The sequence below is a fragment of the Hemitrygon akajei genome, chromosome 9 (assembly GCF_048418815.1).
Source record: "Hemitrygon akajei chromosome 9, sHemAka1.3, whole genome shotgun sequence".
NCBI classification, from domain to species: Eukaryota; Metazoa; Chordata; class Chondrichthyes; order Myliobatiformes; family Dasyatidae; genus Hemitrygon; species Hemitrygon akajei.
The window spans coordinates 27,112,635-27,129,493 of record NC_133132.1 but is presented as its reverse complement, the minus strand read 5'-3'; the positions used below and the strand labels follow the sequence as shown (position 1 = coordinate 27,129,493).

At 37.7% G+C, this 16,859-nt stretch overlaps 1 protein-coding gene across 1 annotated transcript in view; it reads right to left on the bottom strand.

Annotated features, from left to right (window-relative positions):
- The window catches only part of top3b (DNA topoisomerase III beta), a 58,543-nt gene that overhangs the window by 15,743 nt on the left and 25,941 nt on the right, over window positions 1-16,859 (bottom strand). Inside the window, exons 10-13 of the mRNA XM_073055685.1 lie at window positions 10,018-10,123; window positions 7,346-7,492; window positions 5,768-5,941; window positions 347-475 (exon numbers count right to left, since the gene is read on the bottom strand). Of these exons, the coding sequence (XP_072911786.1) occupies window positions 347-475; window positions 5,768-5,941; window positions 7,346-7,492; window positions 10,018-10,123 (556 nt within the window). The remainder of the gene's footprint in view (window positions 1-346; window positions 476-5,767; window positions 5,942-7,345; window positions 7,493-10,017; window positions 10,124-16,859) is intronic.

Sequence of the window (16,859 nt, the reverse complement as noted above, 5' to 3'; positions counted from 1 at the left end):
AGCAGCAATAAATATAATTGAATGAGCATGTGCCCAATGGATGGTTATGATTTTAATACAGCTTAAGAGTTATTGGAAAAGCTGGCATTCTCCTTGAATCATGTCAAGCAACACATTAAGACAATGTGAATATGTGAAGCAATTTGTTGATGTACTTTTTTTTAAATTGGAGTTCAACATTACTTATAGGGGCAACCATCATTTATTGCCATACAATCAGAGCTATTACACTGTCCGTTTGCAAACATTCTGAAAAGACATCCTGGGACAATTAATTCTCCTGAAAGATAAATAAAGACCTGAAAATAAAAAAATAAATTCAGAACTGTGGGTTTCCAGTCCTCACCAATTTTGTAATATCCATGAACAAGAACAATTCCAAGATTTGTGGGTTTCAATCTGCGGCCATTTTCCACGGTTACATAGTTGCGTTGACAGATGTTGTTGATGTGAACAGGAATACTGGCATCTGTTCCTGTTAATGAAAGGAAACTATTTTAAGTTAAACATTTCCAGGTTCAATTTCAGATAAATTCTCTAATGATGCGTTCCTTAGAACCCACAGCTACACCAATGCTGAGATAAACTCACAGCCTAGGTTGAGAAAAGATGTTAGATCTGCTATTACTTTAATTACTGCCTATCTGAGAAAGAGAACTAGGTTGGGGGGTGTGGGGCAAAGACAGGGATTCTGCTTTGCCACCATTTCCACACAAAACCATCCATGGAAAAGTTCAGCTAAAATTAGAGAAAAGCTTCATAAGACTGTTATACTTAATTGAAAATCATCAGCAGCCTTTTGAAATAAAAAGTTGAGAATAACTTAACTACTTTACTGAAATATACTAATACCAGATGGCAAATTCTTCACACTATACAAGTGTTTCAGCACCCATACACAAGGCTGGTTATGCACAAAATAAATTAGTGAAACTATTTTGCAACACTTCTTTTCTCCCAAGCAGTTTTAATTTTATCACAAGGGGCTCGTCTGAGAATCATAAATTTAACACGAATAGTAGAAATTACGCCTTTGCCCAAGCGGTTCATTTGAAGAAACAAGTCTACAACATTTTTATCAGGTTGTTCAGGAAAATGTGGTATTAGAGGGCTAATAAAATGTCTAATTTAGAGGTATCCGAAAAAAATGAGTATTCGGTAAATTAAACTTTATAGACAACTGTTCAAAAGACGCAAACCGATTGTCTATAAAAAGATCTTCAAAACGCCTGATACCTCTCCTACACCAGTCTTGGAATGTGGAATCCTGCACAGACAGTTGAAATAAATGATCGTATAGAATAGGACTAGAGAGGGAAAAACTATAAAGACCATGGTATTTCCTAAATTGAGCCCAAATTCTCAGAGTATGCCTGATTACAGGATTAATAATAGATTTTGGCAATTGGCAAGGAAGAACAAATCCAAGTAAAGCTGGAATAGATAATTTTTTATAAGCGTTTAATTCCATTGCCACCCATGTTGGACAAACAGACTGATTATAAAAGTAGGACCAAAAGATAATATTACGAATATTGGCTGCCCAATAATATGAACAAAAATTAGGCAACGCCAAGCCACCTTCTCTTTTAGGCTTTTGGAGATGAGCTTTATTGAGTCTGGGCTATTTACCCTTCCATAGGTATGACGAGATAATAGAATCTAAAGAATCAAGAAAAACTTTAGGAATAAATATAGGTAAAGATTGAAATAAGTATAAAAATTTAGGGAGAATATACATTTTAATTACATTAATTCGCCCAATTAAAGACATGGACAGAGGTGATCACTGTGCTAATCTCTGATTTGTAAAATTTAAAAGATTATTGAAATTCTCATCGAACAGTCGATTGCAGTTCCTTGTTACGATAATACCAAGATACGTAAAACAATTGTTTACTACTTTAAAAGGGAGATTGTGAAATTCTAATTCTTGTGCTTCCTTATTTATCGGAAAAAGTTCACTCTTACGTAGATTAAGTTTGTATCCGGATAGCTGACTAAATTTATTGAGAAGTGAAAACAACAAAGGTAAGGAGGTGGTCGGGTTTGATATAAAAAGTAACAAATCATCGGCGTATAGAGAGACTTTGTGCTCAAAATCCCTATCGGGTGCCATGTTTAAGATCAAATGGTTGGGATTGCTGGGAATTAGTCAAAACTGATGCAACTGTATGGGAATATAGTAACTTAATCCACTTAATAAAATTATATCCAAAATCAAATTTTTCTAAAACCACAAATAACTAGTGCCACTCCACCCGAGCAAACGCCTTTTCGGCATCAAGAGAGATAACACATTCAGGGGTCCCTGATGAAGATGAATATAGAATATGAAAAAGACGTCTAATATTGAAAAAGGGAAGGCGATTTTTAATAAAGCCGGATTGATCCTCAGAGATAATTAAGGGTAAAATAGTCTCCAGCCTACGGGCCAAAACTTTAGTTAAAATTTTAGCATCTACATTTAATAGAGAAATCGGCCTGTATGAAGCACATTCTAATGGATCCTTGCCTTTTTTCGCTAAAAGAATGATACAAGCCTCATCAAATGATGCAGGCAATTTATTTTGTTTAAAAGAATCAGAAAAAACTAAACTAAGTTGGGATAAGAGCAATGAAAATTCTGTAGAGAACCCATCAGGACCAGGAGATTTACCAGGCTGCAAAGCAGAAATAGCAGAGGATATTTCCTCTAAGGATAATAGCTCATTCAATTTATGTTTAAGATCAGAAGAAAGTTTAGGAATATTTAAACTATCTAAAAATTGCATAACAGTAGTATTACCATTAAAGGATTCAGAGGTGTAAAGCTGAGAGTAAAAATTCCTGAATGTATCATTAATTTCAGACTGGTCCACACTAATATTCCCATTACTCATTCGAATTTTAGTGATGTGTTGTTTTGCTTTAGAGCGCCTAAGTTGGTTACCAGATTTATCCCCGTGAATATAGAACTTACTCCAACTGCCCAAAAGTTGGCATTCAATCGGATAAGTAGAAATAAGATTAAATTTAGTTTGAAGTTCCATTCTTTTCTTATATAACTCCGGATCCTTGACCTGGGCGTACAGTTGGTCTATAGCTTTAATCTGATTGATCAGTTCTAAACGTTCTTTGGGAGTCTTTCTTTCCAAATTTGCTGCGTAGGAAATTATTTGACCTCTTAGATATGCTTTCATTGCGTCCCAAACCACCTGACTAGAGGTTTCAGGTAGTGCACTGGTATTTAAAAAGAAAGTTATCTGATCCTCCATAAATTTTATAAAGTCGTTATCCGACAACAAGGTCAGATTAAAACGCCAGTGTTTATGTACTTGAGGGAGGCCAGGGAGAACTATGTGTAAGTGGGGCATGATCTGAAATCAATATACTCTTATACTCACAAGAACGGACGGATGGGATCAATTGATTATCAATTAAAAAATAGTCGATTCTAGCATGACTTAGGTTTTTCTTTGTCCGACAAGGTTTGGGATTCAATTCTTAAATCTGTCAATTCAATCTCTTTATGTGCTCGTCATTGTCTCCTGCAGTTTAAAGTCGTCCACAGGGCTCATACGTCCAAAACCAAATTGGCTAAGTTCTATCCTGATATTAGTCCCTGGTGTGACAAATGCAAAGGAGGTGAGGCCTCCCTTTTCTATTTGTATTGAGCCTGTCCTACTCTGGAAAAATTTTGGAAAGATGTTTTTTTAACTTTATCTTCTATATTAAATTGTCATTTGGAACCTGATCCTTTGATCGCTCTTTTTGGTTTTCTTCAAGACCCTGACAAGCATTTAACCCTGGCTAAACAACGAACACTGTCTTTTGCCTCTCTTCTAGCCAGACGAGCAGTACTTCTTAAATGGAGTGATGTAGTTCCCCCTACCCATGCTCAATAGCTTAGAGATATTATGTCTTGCTTAGATCTCGAAAAGATTCACTACTCACTTTCTAATTCGGACATAAAGTTCCATAGGGTGTGGGGATCTTTTCTCGAATATTTTCATAACTCTCACCTAGATTGACAGGTGTTTGTTCTTTTTTCCCTTGATAATCAGACCCTACATTTCCAGCTTTTTTTTGACTTTTGTTTTTTTCTGATCAGGTAGCAGGCTGCCCCCCCCCCCGTTTTTTTATTACAATATGTAGTTCTGGGGTAATAAAAGTCTATCTCATATAATGGTTGGCTTGGAGTTGGATAGGTGATGGATTGGGTGCTTTTCTTTCTTTTTCTCTTTTTCTTTCCTTTTTTTACTATGGGTGACTTGCTCATTTGTTAAGACATGTATTGTTATTTTTGTTTATATGGCAATGATCCTTCTATATATATTATTGATTTTTTCTTCGTTGTAGTTTGTAGAAAATTATAAATAAAATATTTTAAAAAACACTTCTTTTCTAAGAATCCGTCAGTTAAATAAAGAAGGGCTGCAGCTGTGATTTTTTTTTTAATCCTGGGAAATGGGGAAAATGGGAAAGCTGTTAGAGGAGCAAATCTGATACTAGATAGAAAAGACTACAAAAGCAAATCATGTCCAGTTGGAGAAACAAAATAGATCAAGCAGCACAGTCTAAGAATATAAAACCTATAATTTTGCTTAAAATAGTGTTGTTACTGATAGAATGATTAAGGATTTTCTAAAGATTAGCTTTATTTGTTACGTGTACATTGAAACATACAGTAAAATCTAGTCCTGCTGAAGGGTCTCAGCCCAAAACATCAACTGTATTTCTTTCCATAGATGCTGGCTGGCTTGCTGAGTTCCTCCAGCATTTTGTGTGTGTTGCTTGGATTTCCAGCATCTGTGGATTTTCTTTTGTTTATGAAATGCAATGTTTGTGTCAAGCCAAATCAGCAAGGATTATGCTGGAGGCAGCCCTCAAGCGTCGCCACTCTTTCAGTTCCAGCATAGCATGGCCACATCTCACTGACCCTAACATGCAAGTCAGAGCATCCAGAGGAAACCCATGCAGTCACAGGGAGAATGTACAAACTCCTTACAGAGTGGCAGGAATCGGTGGTCACTGGCACAGTGATAACTACTATGCTACTGTGCCACTGAGCTGAAATTAATACACCAGGTGATGGCATGACTGAGTTAATGAGGTGACTGAAGTGAGGGACCATTAGTCAGGTTAAAATTTAAACATGAACAGAAAGGAAGGATTATCCAAAACTAAAATTAACACTGAGACCCAAGGTGGAAATAAGTATATTAAGTGATGGGAGACAGCAGAGACTGAAATTATCAGTATAATTGAGAAATGTGGATTTTGCTTTAAGCTTCCGTGGAAGCAACAATCCTTGCTGCCCATACGGTGAGTTACCCACCATTGCTAGGGTTCTCATTTCCAATGCTAAGAATGTTGTGATGCCACTGTAGTGAAGCGGTTAGCACAATGCTATTACAGCTTGGGGCATCTGAGTTTGGAGTCCAATACCAGCATCCTCTGTGAGGAGTCTCTCTTTGTCCTCCCCATGGAATGCATGGGTTTAGTTCAGGTCCTTGGTTTCCTCCCACAGTCCAAAGACGTACTGGATACTGTAAATTGTCCCATGATTAGGTTAGGGTTAAATTGGGATTGTCGGGAGTTGTTGGTCAGTACAGCCCAAAAAGCCAGGAGAGTCTATTCTGCTCTGTATCTCTAAATAAAATAAATGTTAACTCAATACAATGAAGGTAAATGAGACAATGCACCGTGATTTGTGTCCGAGATGCAGTGGTGTTTAAAATCTTTAAAAACAAAAAAAAAGGCCAGAACAGTAAAATGAACTTACCAATGCCATGTTTTTCCATTAAAGTGATGAGTTCTGATTCTGTCAGGTAGTCGGGTGGATTTGTCTGTTTCTCCAACAGCTTGACCTCATTGACAGTAAACCCATCACCTCGCTCACAGACCGGAAGCGTCTCCTCATCTGCTAGGCTTTGCCATGGCATCACTGCGGTGTAACCTGGATTACAGCAAGAAAGTCAAACATACAGACATGGAGCAAACACAGCAACCTTGAAGAAATGGTATCCCTGATCTTTTTCTAACAGATGCTTAAGCATCAAGAGGCAAACACAGATATTTAATAATTGGTTCCCTTGCAAACAAAACATTGCAAAAAAAAGAAAAATCATCAGGCATATCAGCAACAAAAAGCTGAGAATATTCTTCTCAGTCAATTCCTTCAGTGAAAAACTTAGCAACTTCTTTTTTTTTAAAACACAAATTAAGCATTAAAGATGCCTATAAATGTATTAATTAGTAACTTAAATTTTGCCTGAACTATACTTGTCAGTACCCATTCATTTGATTGCCTGTTGCAATAATATGGCATCAACACAGGTGATGCCAACAAGCTCAATAAACTGAATAGAGAGGCTGGCTCTGTTATAGGAGTCAAACTGGACACACTGCAGGTTGTGGTAGAACAAAGGATCCTACAGTAAATCCTGGACAATATTTCTCGCCTTCTGCATACGACCTTGACTGAACAGAGGAGCACTTTTGGTAATAGGCGAAGACAACTACGCTGCTCCAAAGAGCACTATATGAAGTCATATCACTCTGTAACCACACAGATATTCTGAAATCTACAGCCAAAAAATGGCCATCAATCAATTTATTAATTTCCATGAGTACTTTCATCAATTTTCTATTATAAATAAGTTCACCCACAAATACAATGGAAACTGTCAAAAAGAACTTGGGCTGGAAATGCATGATACTTGCCCATATCTAAATGTTGTCTGTTCCAATCCTGGAAGAATAGTTTTAACTAGTGATGAATTTATTAAACACTTTCCAATACACATCACCCAATACCCCCTCACTGTTTTTATTTATTTATTCACATGATATGGTCATTGTTGTTAATGTTTCCATCCACAATTGCTCCAGAACTGAGGAGAGAGTAAACAACTTTATTCGCTATATATATTTACATGCATCAGGAATTTGCTGTGGTATTTTGGTCAGGGCGCAACATGCAACAGAAACAACTTTCAACAATGATAAAGAATAAACAATTATACAGAAATATGTATAAATACAAAAATACCAGCAATGGTTCTTCTAAAGTCATATATAGACCAAAAGAATAAGGATGAGAGAACTGCATGTAGAATACCTTCTCATTAGTAAAGTAGGTAGGGATGTTCAAAAAAAATCCAGTTGTTTAAAGAATATAATCACAGACTTTTATTTAAAATAAATCAAATTAATTGAAATAAAATTCCTTAGGTGCCACATTAGGATTCAAGTTCATATTTCTGGCCCAATGATTCTGATTGATTTGACTATCAAGTAACTCAACCATTGCACAATTGTACCCAACCACCACCACATTAAACTGATGTTTCATCCTTACCAGCTGAAAGTAAAGTCTTCCCTGAACAAGTAAAGTGTTCCTCATCAATACTGAAAGTGATTGTGGTTTGGAGGTATTTGCAGTCAAAGCTAATTGTAGCAATGAAGTGTCTGGTAATGTACTCATAAAGTCTCCAGCCATCACTACCTAGAACAAAAGACAATGAAACAGAAGGTTAGAGGCAAGTTGGTGTTCACAAGGATAGGAGGAGCAACCATAACTCAGTCAGATCCCTCCACTAGTCCAGTTGACCCGTGCATCCCTAAAACAAACACAATCATTACAAAAATTATTTCCAAATCTAAAGCTTTCCTTCAAATTATTGACAGGTTATTTATTCTGAAGCAAATCTTCACTTATTGACAAAACCATTGTAAAAAGAAAAAGAATGGTACCAAATCTTATTTGCAGCAAACTATCATATGCTATCAAGTAAAACTTCATTCCTACTTAATGTCTCTATTTTTAAGATGATATTCTATGATTCAACTCAATTACAAGTAGGCCTAGTTACTCATTAATGATTTGTAAATAATATTTTTTAAACATCATTTGGTAATTTGCATCTGGTACATCTCAGAAATCATGAATTCCAAAATTCCATACAATTTCTTATAAATCAGGCCTTGTCCATTATTGAATAGTGTTTGCATTTGGAAAATACTATAACAAGATAAACAATCATGATGTGAAGTCAATCAGTATCCATCAGCAACCTTCCATTAAAGGATATAAATATTTAAATGCTGATTAGAGGCAGGACACCTTATGGTTATATTTTCCTAGCACAGGGTGTACATTGGCCCAGTTTTACTTCAGTTGATTGCTAACTTTGCAAAGACATGCAATCTTCTGTCTAGCTCACTTCCAAACCAAAGATCATAATTGTTGGTTTAGCACTGATAAGACCCAACCTGGAGATGGGTTTACCACTTTCAGCTAAATTACTTTTGCAGTCATGAAATTTTAAGAATGTTTCAAAATACACTGTACCAAATTAAAGACTTCAAGGTCTACATCTTCACGGATAATGAAAGGCCTACACCACATTTGAGCATTTCTTGACTTGAAACTACGGTATCTTTTTAGTCTGATTCTGCAATTTTAAGTAATGTATACCTTTAAGCCTTAAGATGACCAGACATCCTAACATTAGGAACAGCAAATTAATTGGGGCTTCATCCCAAAATTAATCAAGTTTCTGTCAGGGTATCATTTGACCTAGTTTCCAAGCTTGCTGCCTGCTTAGAGTGAGCAGATTGGTTAAGTTTATGGTTGTGTAGGAGACAGTTACTGCCTCAATTCCAGGTTATAATTGTCATTACTTGCCTGGATGAATAATACAATATATTGTACTCTGAGGTTTTAAACAGGTGGATCATTATTCCTAATTTTGTAAGATTCTATTCAACTGTTATAGAATACAGGTCCCTTTTTTAAAAACATAAATGACCTCAGTTACTGTAGGTGTGATCTGTAACATTCTGTGAGCATCTACCCCAAGGTGGTATTATGCTTCCATTTCTCGATGGCGTGTACGGTATATGTAGTTTTCCAAAAATATAAAAGCATTATCTGACAATAACAAAGCCAACAAATTTTAACCACCCCATTAACCACCAAGAATTATTTGTTGAGGTGGCAGGGAAATACAGATCAGAGTTATGATCTCTATTCCCTACTGGAGATATTTTATGTCTAGTAACTAATGTCAGACACAATATGTAAGGATCTAACTTAAATTGTAGTTTACTTTGTAATTCTCCTAATGATTCAGGAGAAATGTACCCAATGACAATCCTGCCAAGGAAATCTAAGAAAGGCCAGAAGAATCAAAATGAAGAATTTCAACTAATGGAAGATGGGAGTGGGCAGAAATTCTATTGTTTTGACCGTCTTCACATCAACATTGGACAGCAACTCTGAATGCTTACTGCACTGTACAGCAAGTATCAGCAGGATTTAATCTGGTCTTAATTTCCATTTTTTCATGATATCCTAAAGCTGAACCCCATTTTCAATAAATAGAATGTTTATTCCATACATCTACAAGTTCTTTCAGAGCATTCTATTATCTAAAAATAATGCTCCTTCAGTTTGGCTTCATCTAGCTCCTCATGCTTCTAAAATCTGCTCAGATCCAACCTTGCGTGAATAACTATCTAAGCTAACCTTTACCTTCATTAGTTCAATTTCAACCCTCAGAATGCATTACAATGACTCACCCACAATTAGTTCATCTCTTCTGGCTCTTTCATCACATGGCCAAATCTAACTATATTCCCTTTTTACAACCACACTTAAGGAATTTGTTTTCCCCACTTGTATGCAGTTCTGATGAAACATCTTTGACCTGAAATGTACACCTGGCTTCTCTCTTCACAGATGCTATTGGATAGCTCCAAAATTTTCTGTTTTTGATTCAGTCCATTCACTCAGTTCAGGAATTTTTTTTTTAATATTCTGAGCAAATTTCCTGCAAACTACATCACATTGTAGGCCAAGACCATTAGCTGTATGCCTGATGCTTTGATTTAGGATTAATGAATCTAAGCAACAGCATTAAACAAAATCTTCCCAAACCTCCAAGGCCATGAAATTCAACCACAAACATCATAGGTGTGTGACTCACACGTGGGCTGCAATTTAAATATCTGTTATTGCAGACATACCTAATTCAGCTTCTGTAGCTGAACGCATTGGGGTTATAGGTGGATGATCACCTACATCTTGGCCCTTCCGAGGACGATTGATGCCTTCAGCAAGTAATGCTTTCACCTACAAAAAATATTTAAGTCCATCATTGCCAGATAAGAGATTTCAGCTTTATCTCTCCATTATTTTTAATTTCATCTTGCAAAATAATAAGACCACAAGACATAGAAGCAGGATTAAGCCATTCAGCCCATTGAGTCTTCTCAACCATTTCATCATGATCGGAATTGGGTGAAAAAATTCAAATGATGCAACAGACAATAAATTGGGATTCTGTGTTTTTGATGAACAAGTAGAGAATAGAACAAAGAGATAAAACAGTACGATGAGAGTGAGGACAAGGGCAGCTCTCTTTTGGTTTGCAATCTGAGATAATCTTTAAAGCTGAATTTGCAGAATAAATAATGACTGGGGAATAATGTCAGTTGCATTTGGGTTAGGAAGTAAATCATGTAAACCCTTCACCCTTTGGTTTGGGCTGGGGAGGGGTGGTGGGAAACAGCAACATCTGCCTGCCTTTGACCAGTCTCCTCCTCACTACTACTGTCAGGTGGAAGGTGCAGGTCCCACACCACCAGGTTCAGGAGTAGTTGTTGCCCTGCAGCCATTGGGCTCTTGGACAGATTTCACTCGCCTCACCGCCGAATGGGTCCCGCAGCTGCGGACTCACTTTCGGGGACTCTGCAGTTCATGTTCTAAATGTTTTTTTTGTTTACTTGTTTTTTTTTTTGTTTTTTGTTTTTAAATTTTTTTATTAGTTTTTCAAAACATTTTACAAAATTAAAAACCCCAAATCCCAGTGGGGAGCATTAATACAGTGCAAGATTACGCATACAATAACAATATGCTACAAACAAAGAGAATTTAACAAAAAAGCACCTAAATTAAAGACAAGTGAGCTTAGTGTCCTCCCCAATCCCCACAACACAAGAAAAAAACAACAACAACTCCAGACCAACCACCACACAATATAGAGAGTATAAGTCAGGACAGTCAAGCTCCCAGACTGTGAATACACTTAGTAACAGAGGATAATAATGCCTACTACCAGAAAAAAAAGGGAGCTGAAAGCAAGGGTCTGAAAAGAAGAAAAAAAAAGAAAAGAAAAAAAAAACCCAAGTCAAGAGGAAGGTTATGAAAGTACTCGATAAAAGGTCCCCAGACCTTATGGAACTTTAGATCCGAATTAAGAACTGAATAATGAATTTTTTCGAGGTCCAAGCAGGCCATAATGTCGTTAAGCCATTGCGCATGAGTGGGCGGGGCAACATCTCTCCATCTAAGGAGGATCAAGCGTCTCGCCAGGAGAGAGGCAAAGGATTGTATTCGGCATTTGGTCGGACCCAGACATAAATCTGTCTCGCCCCAAAAACCGAACAGAGCAATTAAGGGGTTAGGTTCTAGGTGCTGATTCAGAATACCCAATAATGTAGTGAAGACATCTTTCCAGAATTTCTCCAAGCTAGGACAGAACCAGTACATATGGATGAGAGAGGCCACGCCCCTCTTGCATTTATCACAGAGCGGACTAATGCCAGGGTAGAATCGAGATAGTTTAGATTTAGACATATGGGCTCTAAGAACAATCTTAAACTGTAAGAGGCAATGGCGAGCACAAAGGGAGGTTGAGTTGACCGATTTGAGAACTGAGTCCCAGCTCTCCTCGGATAAGGAGATATTTAAATCCTGCTCCCAGGCCATTTTAATTTTATCCACAGGGGCCCGTCGTAAGGCTGCTAGTTTATCTTGGATAATTGAAATTAAACCTTTACCTAGTGGATTAATGGAAAGAAATAGGTCCATAACACTTTTCGCAGGCATTTCAGGAAAGTTAGGAATTAAAGGAGCAGTAAAGTGTCGGATTTGGAGATATCTGAAAAAGTGGGCGTTAGGCAGGTTGAACTTAACGGAGAGCTGCTGAAAAGAAGCAAAGCGATTATTAATGAAGAGATCTTCAAAATGTCTAATGCCCTTCCTGTACCAAACATGGAATGCTGAATTGTACGTAGTAGGTAAAAAAAGGTGATTATGTGCGACAGGGCTAGAAACGGAAAACCCCTGGAAACCATAGCATTTCCTGAACTGAGCCCATTTACGCAAAGTGTGTCTGACCAGAGGATTAGCTATTGATCTGGGCAGGCTGCTAGGGAGTGCAGAGCCAAGAAGTGCAGATATAGATAATTCTTTAGTGGAGCTCAACTCCATTGCCACCCAGTTAGGGCACTCGGGTTGACCATGGAAGAAAGACCAGAAGGCAGCACAACGTATATTAGCTGCCCAGTAGTATAAGTGAAAGTTAGGTAAAGCCATGCCACCCACTTTTTTAGATTTTTGGAGGTGGATTTTATTAATTCTAGAGTGCTTATTCTGCCACAGATATGACAAAATAATAGAGTCTAAGGAATCAAAAAAAGATTTAGGAATAAAAATTGGGATAGATTGAAATAAGTATAAAAATTTGGGGAGAACATACATTTTAACAACATTAATATGACCTACCAAGGACATAGATAGAGGTGACCATTGTACCAGACTCTGTTTTATAGCATATGAAAGATTGACAAAGTTTTCACGAAAGAGATCTTTAAACTTCCTTGTGACTGTAATTCCAAGATAAGTAAATTGATTATGGACTACTTTAAAAGGGAGATCACGAAATATTAGTTCTTGTGCTTCTTTATTAATTGGGAAAAGTTCACTCTTATGTAAGTTGAGTTTATAGCCAGAGATCTGGCTAAACTGGTCAAGAAGTGAAAACATTAGAAGTAAGGATGTAGACGGATTTGAGAGAAAGAGTAATAAGTCATCAGCATAGAGAGAAACTTTATGCTCAACACCCCCTCTCCAAATCCCGGTCAATTCAGGACAATTTCGAAATGCTATCGCCAGAGGTTCTACAGCCAAGTCAAAGAGAAAGGGACTTAAGGGGCATCCCTGACGGGTGCCACGTTTGAGATTAAATACTTGGGATTTCTGAAAATTAGTTAGAACAGAAGCAGTAGGACATCAGGTACAGCAATTGGATCCAAGAGATGAAACTTTGGCCGAGGTCAAATTTTTCTAAGACTGCAAAAAGGTAGTTCCACTCTATACGGTCAAATGCTTTCTCCGCATCAAGGGAGATAACACATTCAGGAGGCCCAGTTGGAACTGAGTATAAAATATTAAATAGACGCCGAATGTTAAAAAAAGGGAGACGGTTTTTAATAAAGCCTGTTTGGTCATCAGAGATAATGGAGGGAATAACAGTTTCTAATCTATGAGCCAACACTTTAGCTAAGATCTTTACATCAACATTGAGCAGAGAGATCGGCCTGTATGAGGAACACTCTGTTGGGTCTTTGCCCTTTTTTAAAAGAAGAATAATAGTTGCCTCATTGAAAGAGGGTGGCAATTTGCCGTAATTAAACGAGTCAGATAATACTGAAAGTAACTGAGGAGAAAGAAGTGAGGAGAATGATTTATAAAATTCCACAGGGAACCCATCAGGTCCAGGAGATTTCCCTGAGGACAGTGCAGAAATTGCAAAAGATATTTCTTCTGGTGATATAGGCGCATTGAGTTTGGCTTTGGAATCAGATGAAAGTGAGGGGATATTCAGATTCTGTAAAAATTGATCCACAGAGATATTGTCATTCAGGGATTCAGAGGAATAAAGCCGAGAATAAAAAATTTTAAATGCGTCATTAATTTCTAAATGATCCGATGTAAAGTCTCCGTTCTCCTTCCGGATCTTTGTAATATGTTGTTTGGCTTTGGAACGCCTCAGCTGATTGGCTAGGAATTTACCAGACTTATCCCCATGAATGTAAAAGCGGCTCTTGCTTTCGAGAAGTTGGCGTTCGACAGGTTGAGTGGACAGAAGGTTAAATTTAGTTTGGAGCTCAACGCGCTTCTTGTATAATTCAGGGTTCTTAGTTTGGGCTTATATTTGATCCAAATCTTTAATCTGGTTAATGAGGTCTGCTCGATCTGCACGGGATCTTCTATTGAGATTTGCTGTGTAAGAGATTATTTGACCCCTCAGATATGCTTTCATGGCATCCCAGACAATCTGGGATGGCACTTCAGGTGATGTATTAGTGTTAAAATAAAAGGTTATCTGGTCCTTAATAAATTTTACGAAATCATCATCCGATAGTAAAGTTGAATCAAACCGCCAGTGTTTGTTCCTCTGAGGGAGACCAGGAAAGTTCAGAGAGAGGGTAATTGGGGCATGGTCAGAGATCAGTATACTCTGATAGTCACAAGAGTGGGCAAATGGGATAAGTTGGTTATCGAGTAAGAAATAGTCAATTCTAGTGAAGGTATGGTGAACATGTGAGAAAAAAGAATAATCTCTCTCCGTAGGATGGAGGAAACGCCATATATCAGAGATACCAAAATTAGAGAGAAACGATTGGATAGCTAAGGCAGATTTAGTAGGTGATCTGGTAACAGAGGACGATCGGTCCAGTTTAGGATCCAACCAACAGTTGAAGTCACCACCCAATATAAGAGAGTATGAGTTTAAGTCTGGTAGTGAGGGAAAAAAACGTTCAAAAAAGTTAACATCATCAAAGTTGGGGGCATACAGGTTTGCTAGTGCAACTTTAGTGTTATATAGTTTACCAGAAACAATAATAAAACGGCCATTTGTATCAGATATTTTATTATGGAGTTCAAAAGGAATATTTGAGTTAATAAGAATGGAAACTCCCCTAGCTTTAGCGGCAAAGGATGAATGAAAATGCTGACCCGCCCACTTTGACAGAAGCCGGGAGTTATCAAAACAACGAATATGAGTTTCTTGGAGGAAAGCAATGTCAGCTTTGAGTTGTTTAATATGTGCGAATACCTTCCTCCTTTTAACAGGGTGGTTCAGTCCCTTTACATTCCAGCTCACGAATTTAAGTGCACTAGCCATTATCAATTACTAATGCATGAAAGGCAGCAGGCATATAAAAAAATCAAGCAGTACAATAGCAGTCTGGGAGCAGAGATGTAAACATAGATTCGTAAGGTCAAAATATAAACATGTCCTAAGCAATAAAGAGATGTTGGAACTGGAAAATCCACCCCACCCGCACAACCCAAAACTAGACGGCTACCAAAACAAGTAGCTAGCTCTACCAAAAAAATTAACCCAACTACAACTTCCAGATCTGTGTCATTAACAACAGTTCCATATAAATACTATAGCAAATAATAACTAGTTTATGCACTAGAAAACATAACTACAGATTAGAACACCTTCTGCAGAAATATACAACTTAATACAGAGAAAATCGGAAGAAAACCAAAACTAACCTACCCGCGAAAAATTATAGAAGAATAAAGTAAGAGAAAGGGTAAAAAAAAGGTAAGAAGGAAAAAGAAAAAAGGGGAAGGGGAAAATTATAAATTCAAGACGAGTATTTATCAACCATTTACAGAGAAGGGAGAGAAAAATTCAGAGATTAGAAAAAAGGGGTGAAGAAAAGAAAAAGATAAAATAAATAAATATTTAAAGCAAAGGAAAAATAAATCAGCAATTAAACTGTGAACCGACAAACAGGGAGGCCTTCACTAAAGACTTCGAACCTCCAAAACAAGTTAGAATTAGTTGTAGAACTCTGTAGGTAAAGTTATACAAGAATAAAGATAGGTTACACACACACCAAATCCCGGGAGAGATTGTCAACAGCCCTTAAAGTTTCAATGAATAATGTCTGAGTGATTCAAGTGAATTCCGAGTCCAGAGAAAGTAATTTTACTACGAGGAGTACTTATCCACCATTTTAGGAGGTCCGATCAGATTCCGAAGATGACTGGATAGCCGGAAGACTTGCCACAAACGCTTCAGCTTCCTTTGCTGATTTGAACCACTTGAATTCCCCGGTATTAAGCTTGATTCGTAGATCAGCAGGGTTACGAAGGGAAGGTTTGAAACCACGATCAAAAAGCACTTTCATTGCGCCTTTAAACTCAGCGCGCATCTTTAAAGTCTGGGGTGCAAAATCTTCCACAAAGCGAATGGTTGTATCCTGGAAAGAAAAAGAGCCTCTGCGACGTGCCTCCACAATCAGACTGTGTTTTACCTGGTATTGATGGAAACACAAGATTACTGGTCGTGGACGGGAACCCAGAATTCCAGGGGTACGTAAACCCTGTGGGCCCGTTCGAGCTCGGGCGGCTTCGGAAGCAAATCTTTCCCGAATAACTCACAGAGAAACTCGGCGAAAAACTTCGCAGTTGGTCCCTTTTCAGTCGCCTCTGGTAATCCCAGAATTCTGATGTTGCAGCGTCTGCTACGATTTTCGAGATCCACCATTTTGGAAAGAAGTTTATTAGATTTTCCCTCTAAGCTGGAACAGAGAGTCTCCAAGTATCGAACACGGCTTTCTAAATCTTCAGAAGTCGAATCGATGCGAGATAAGTGTTCAGCATGTTTGTCCACTTTATCGTTGATCCGATCCAGTTTGTCTTCTAACTGTTTGAAAGCGGTTTTAAATTCCTTTAAGATTTCATCTCGGAGATTTCCCAGCGCAACCAGCGTCTCGTCCGACGCGGTCATAGTTTCTTTTCTCCCGGATTTAGAACTCTTGCTAGACATTGTAAGTTAGATATATTCACAGGCAAGTAAGAGATACCGAAATAATTCCTAACTAAGGTTTAAAAAATGGAGACATTTAGTGCAAAGGTAGCGACAGTAACGGAACAAAAGTTCGGAGCAGCTAAACAGTGATCATTAATGGAGAATGTGTGGAGCAGGTTAAGACCTACAAATATCTGGGAGTACAGTTAGACGAGAAGCTAGACTGGACTGCCAACACAGATG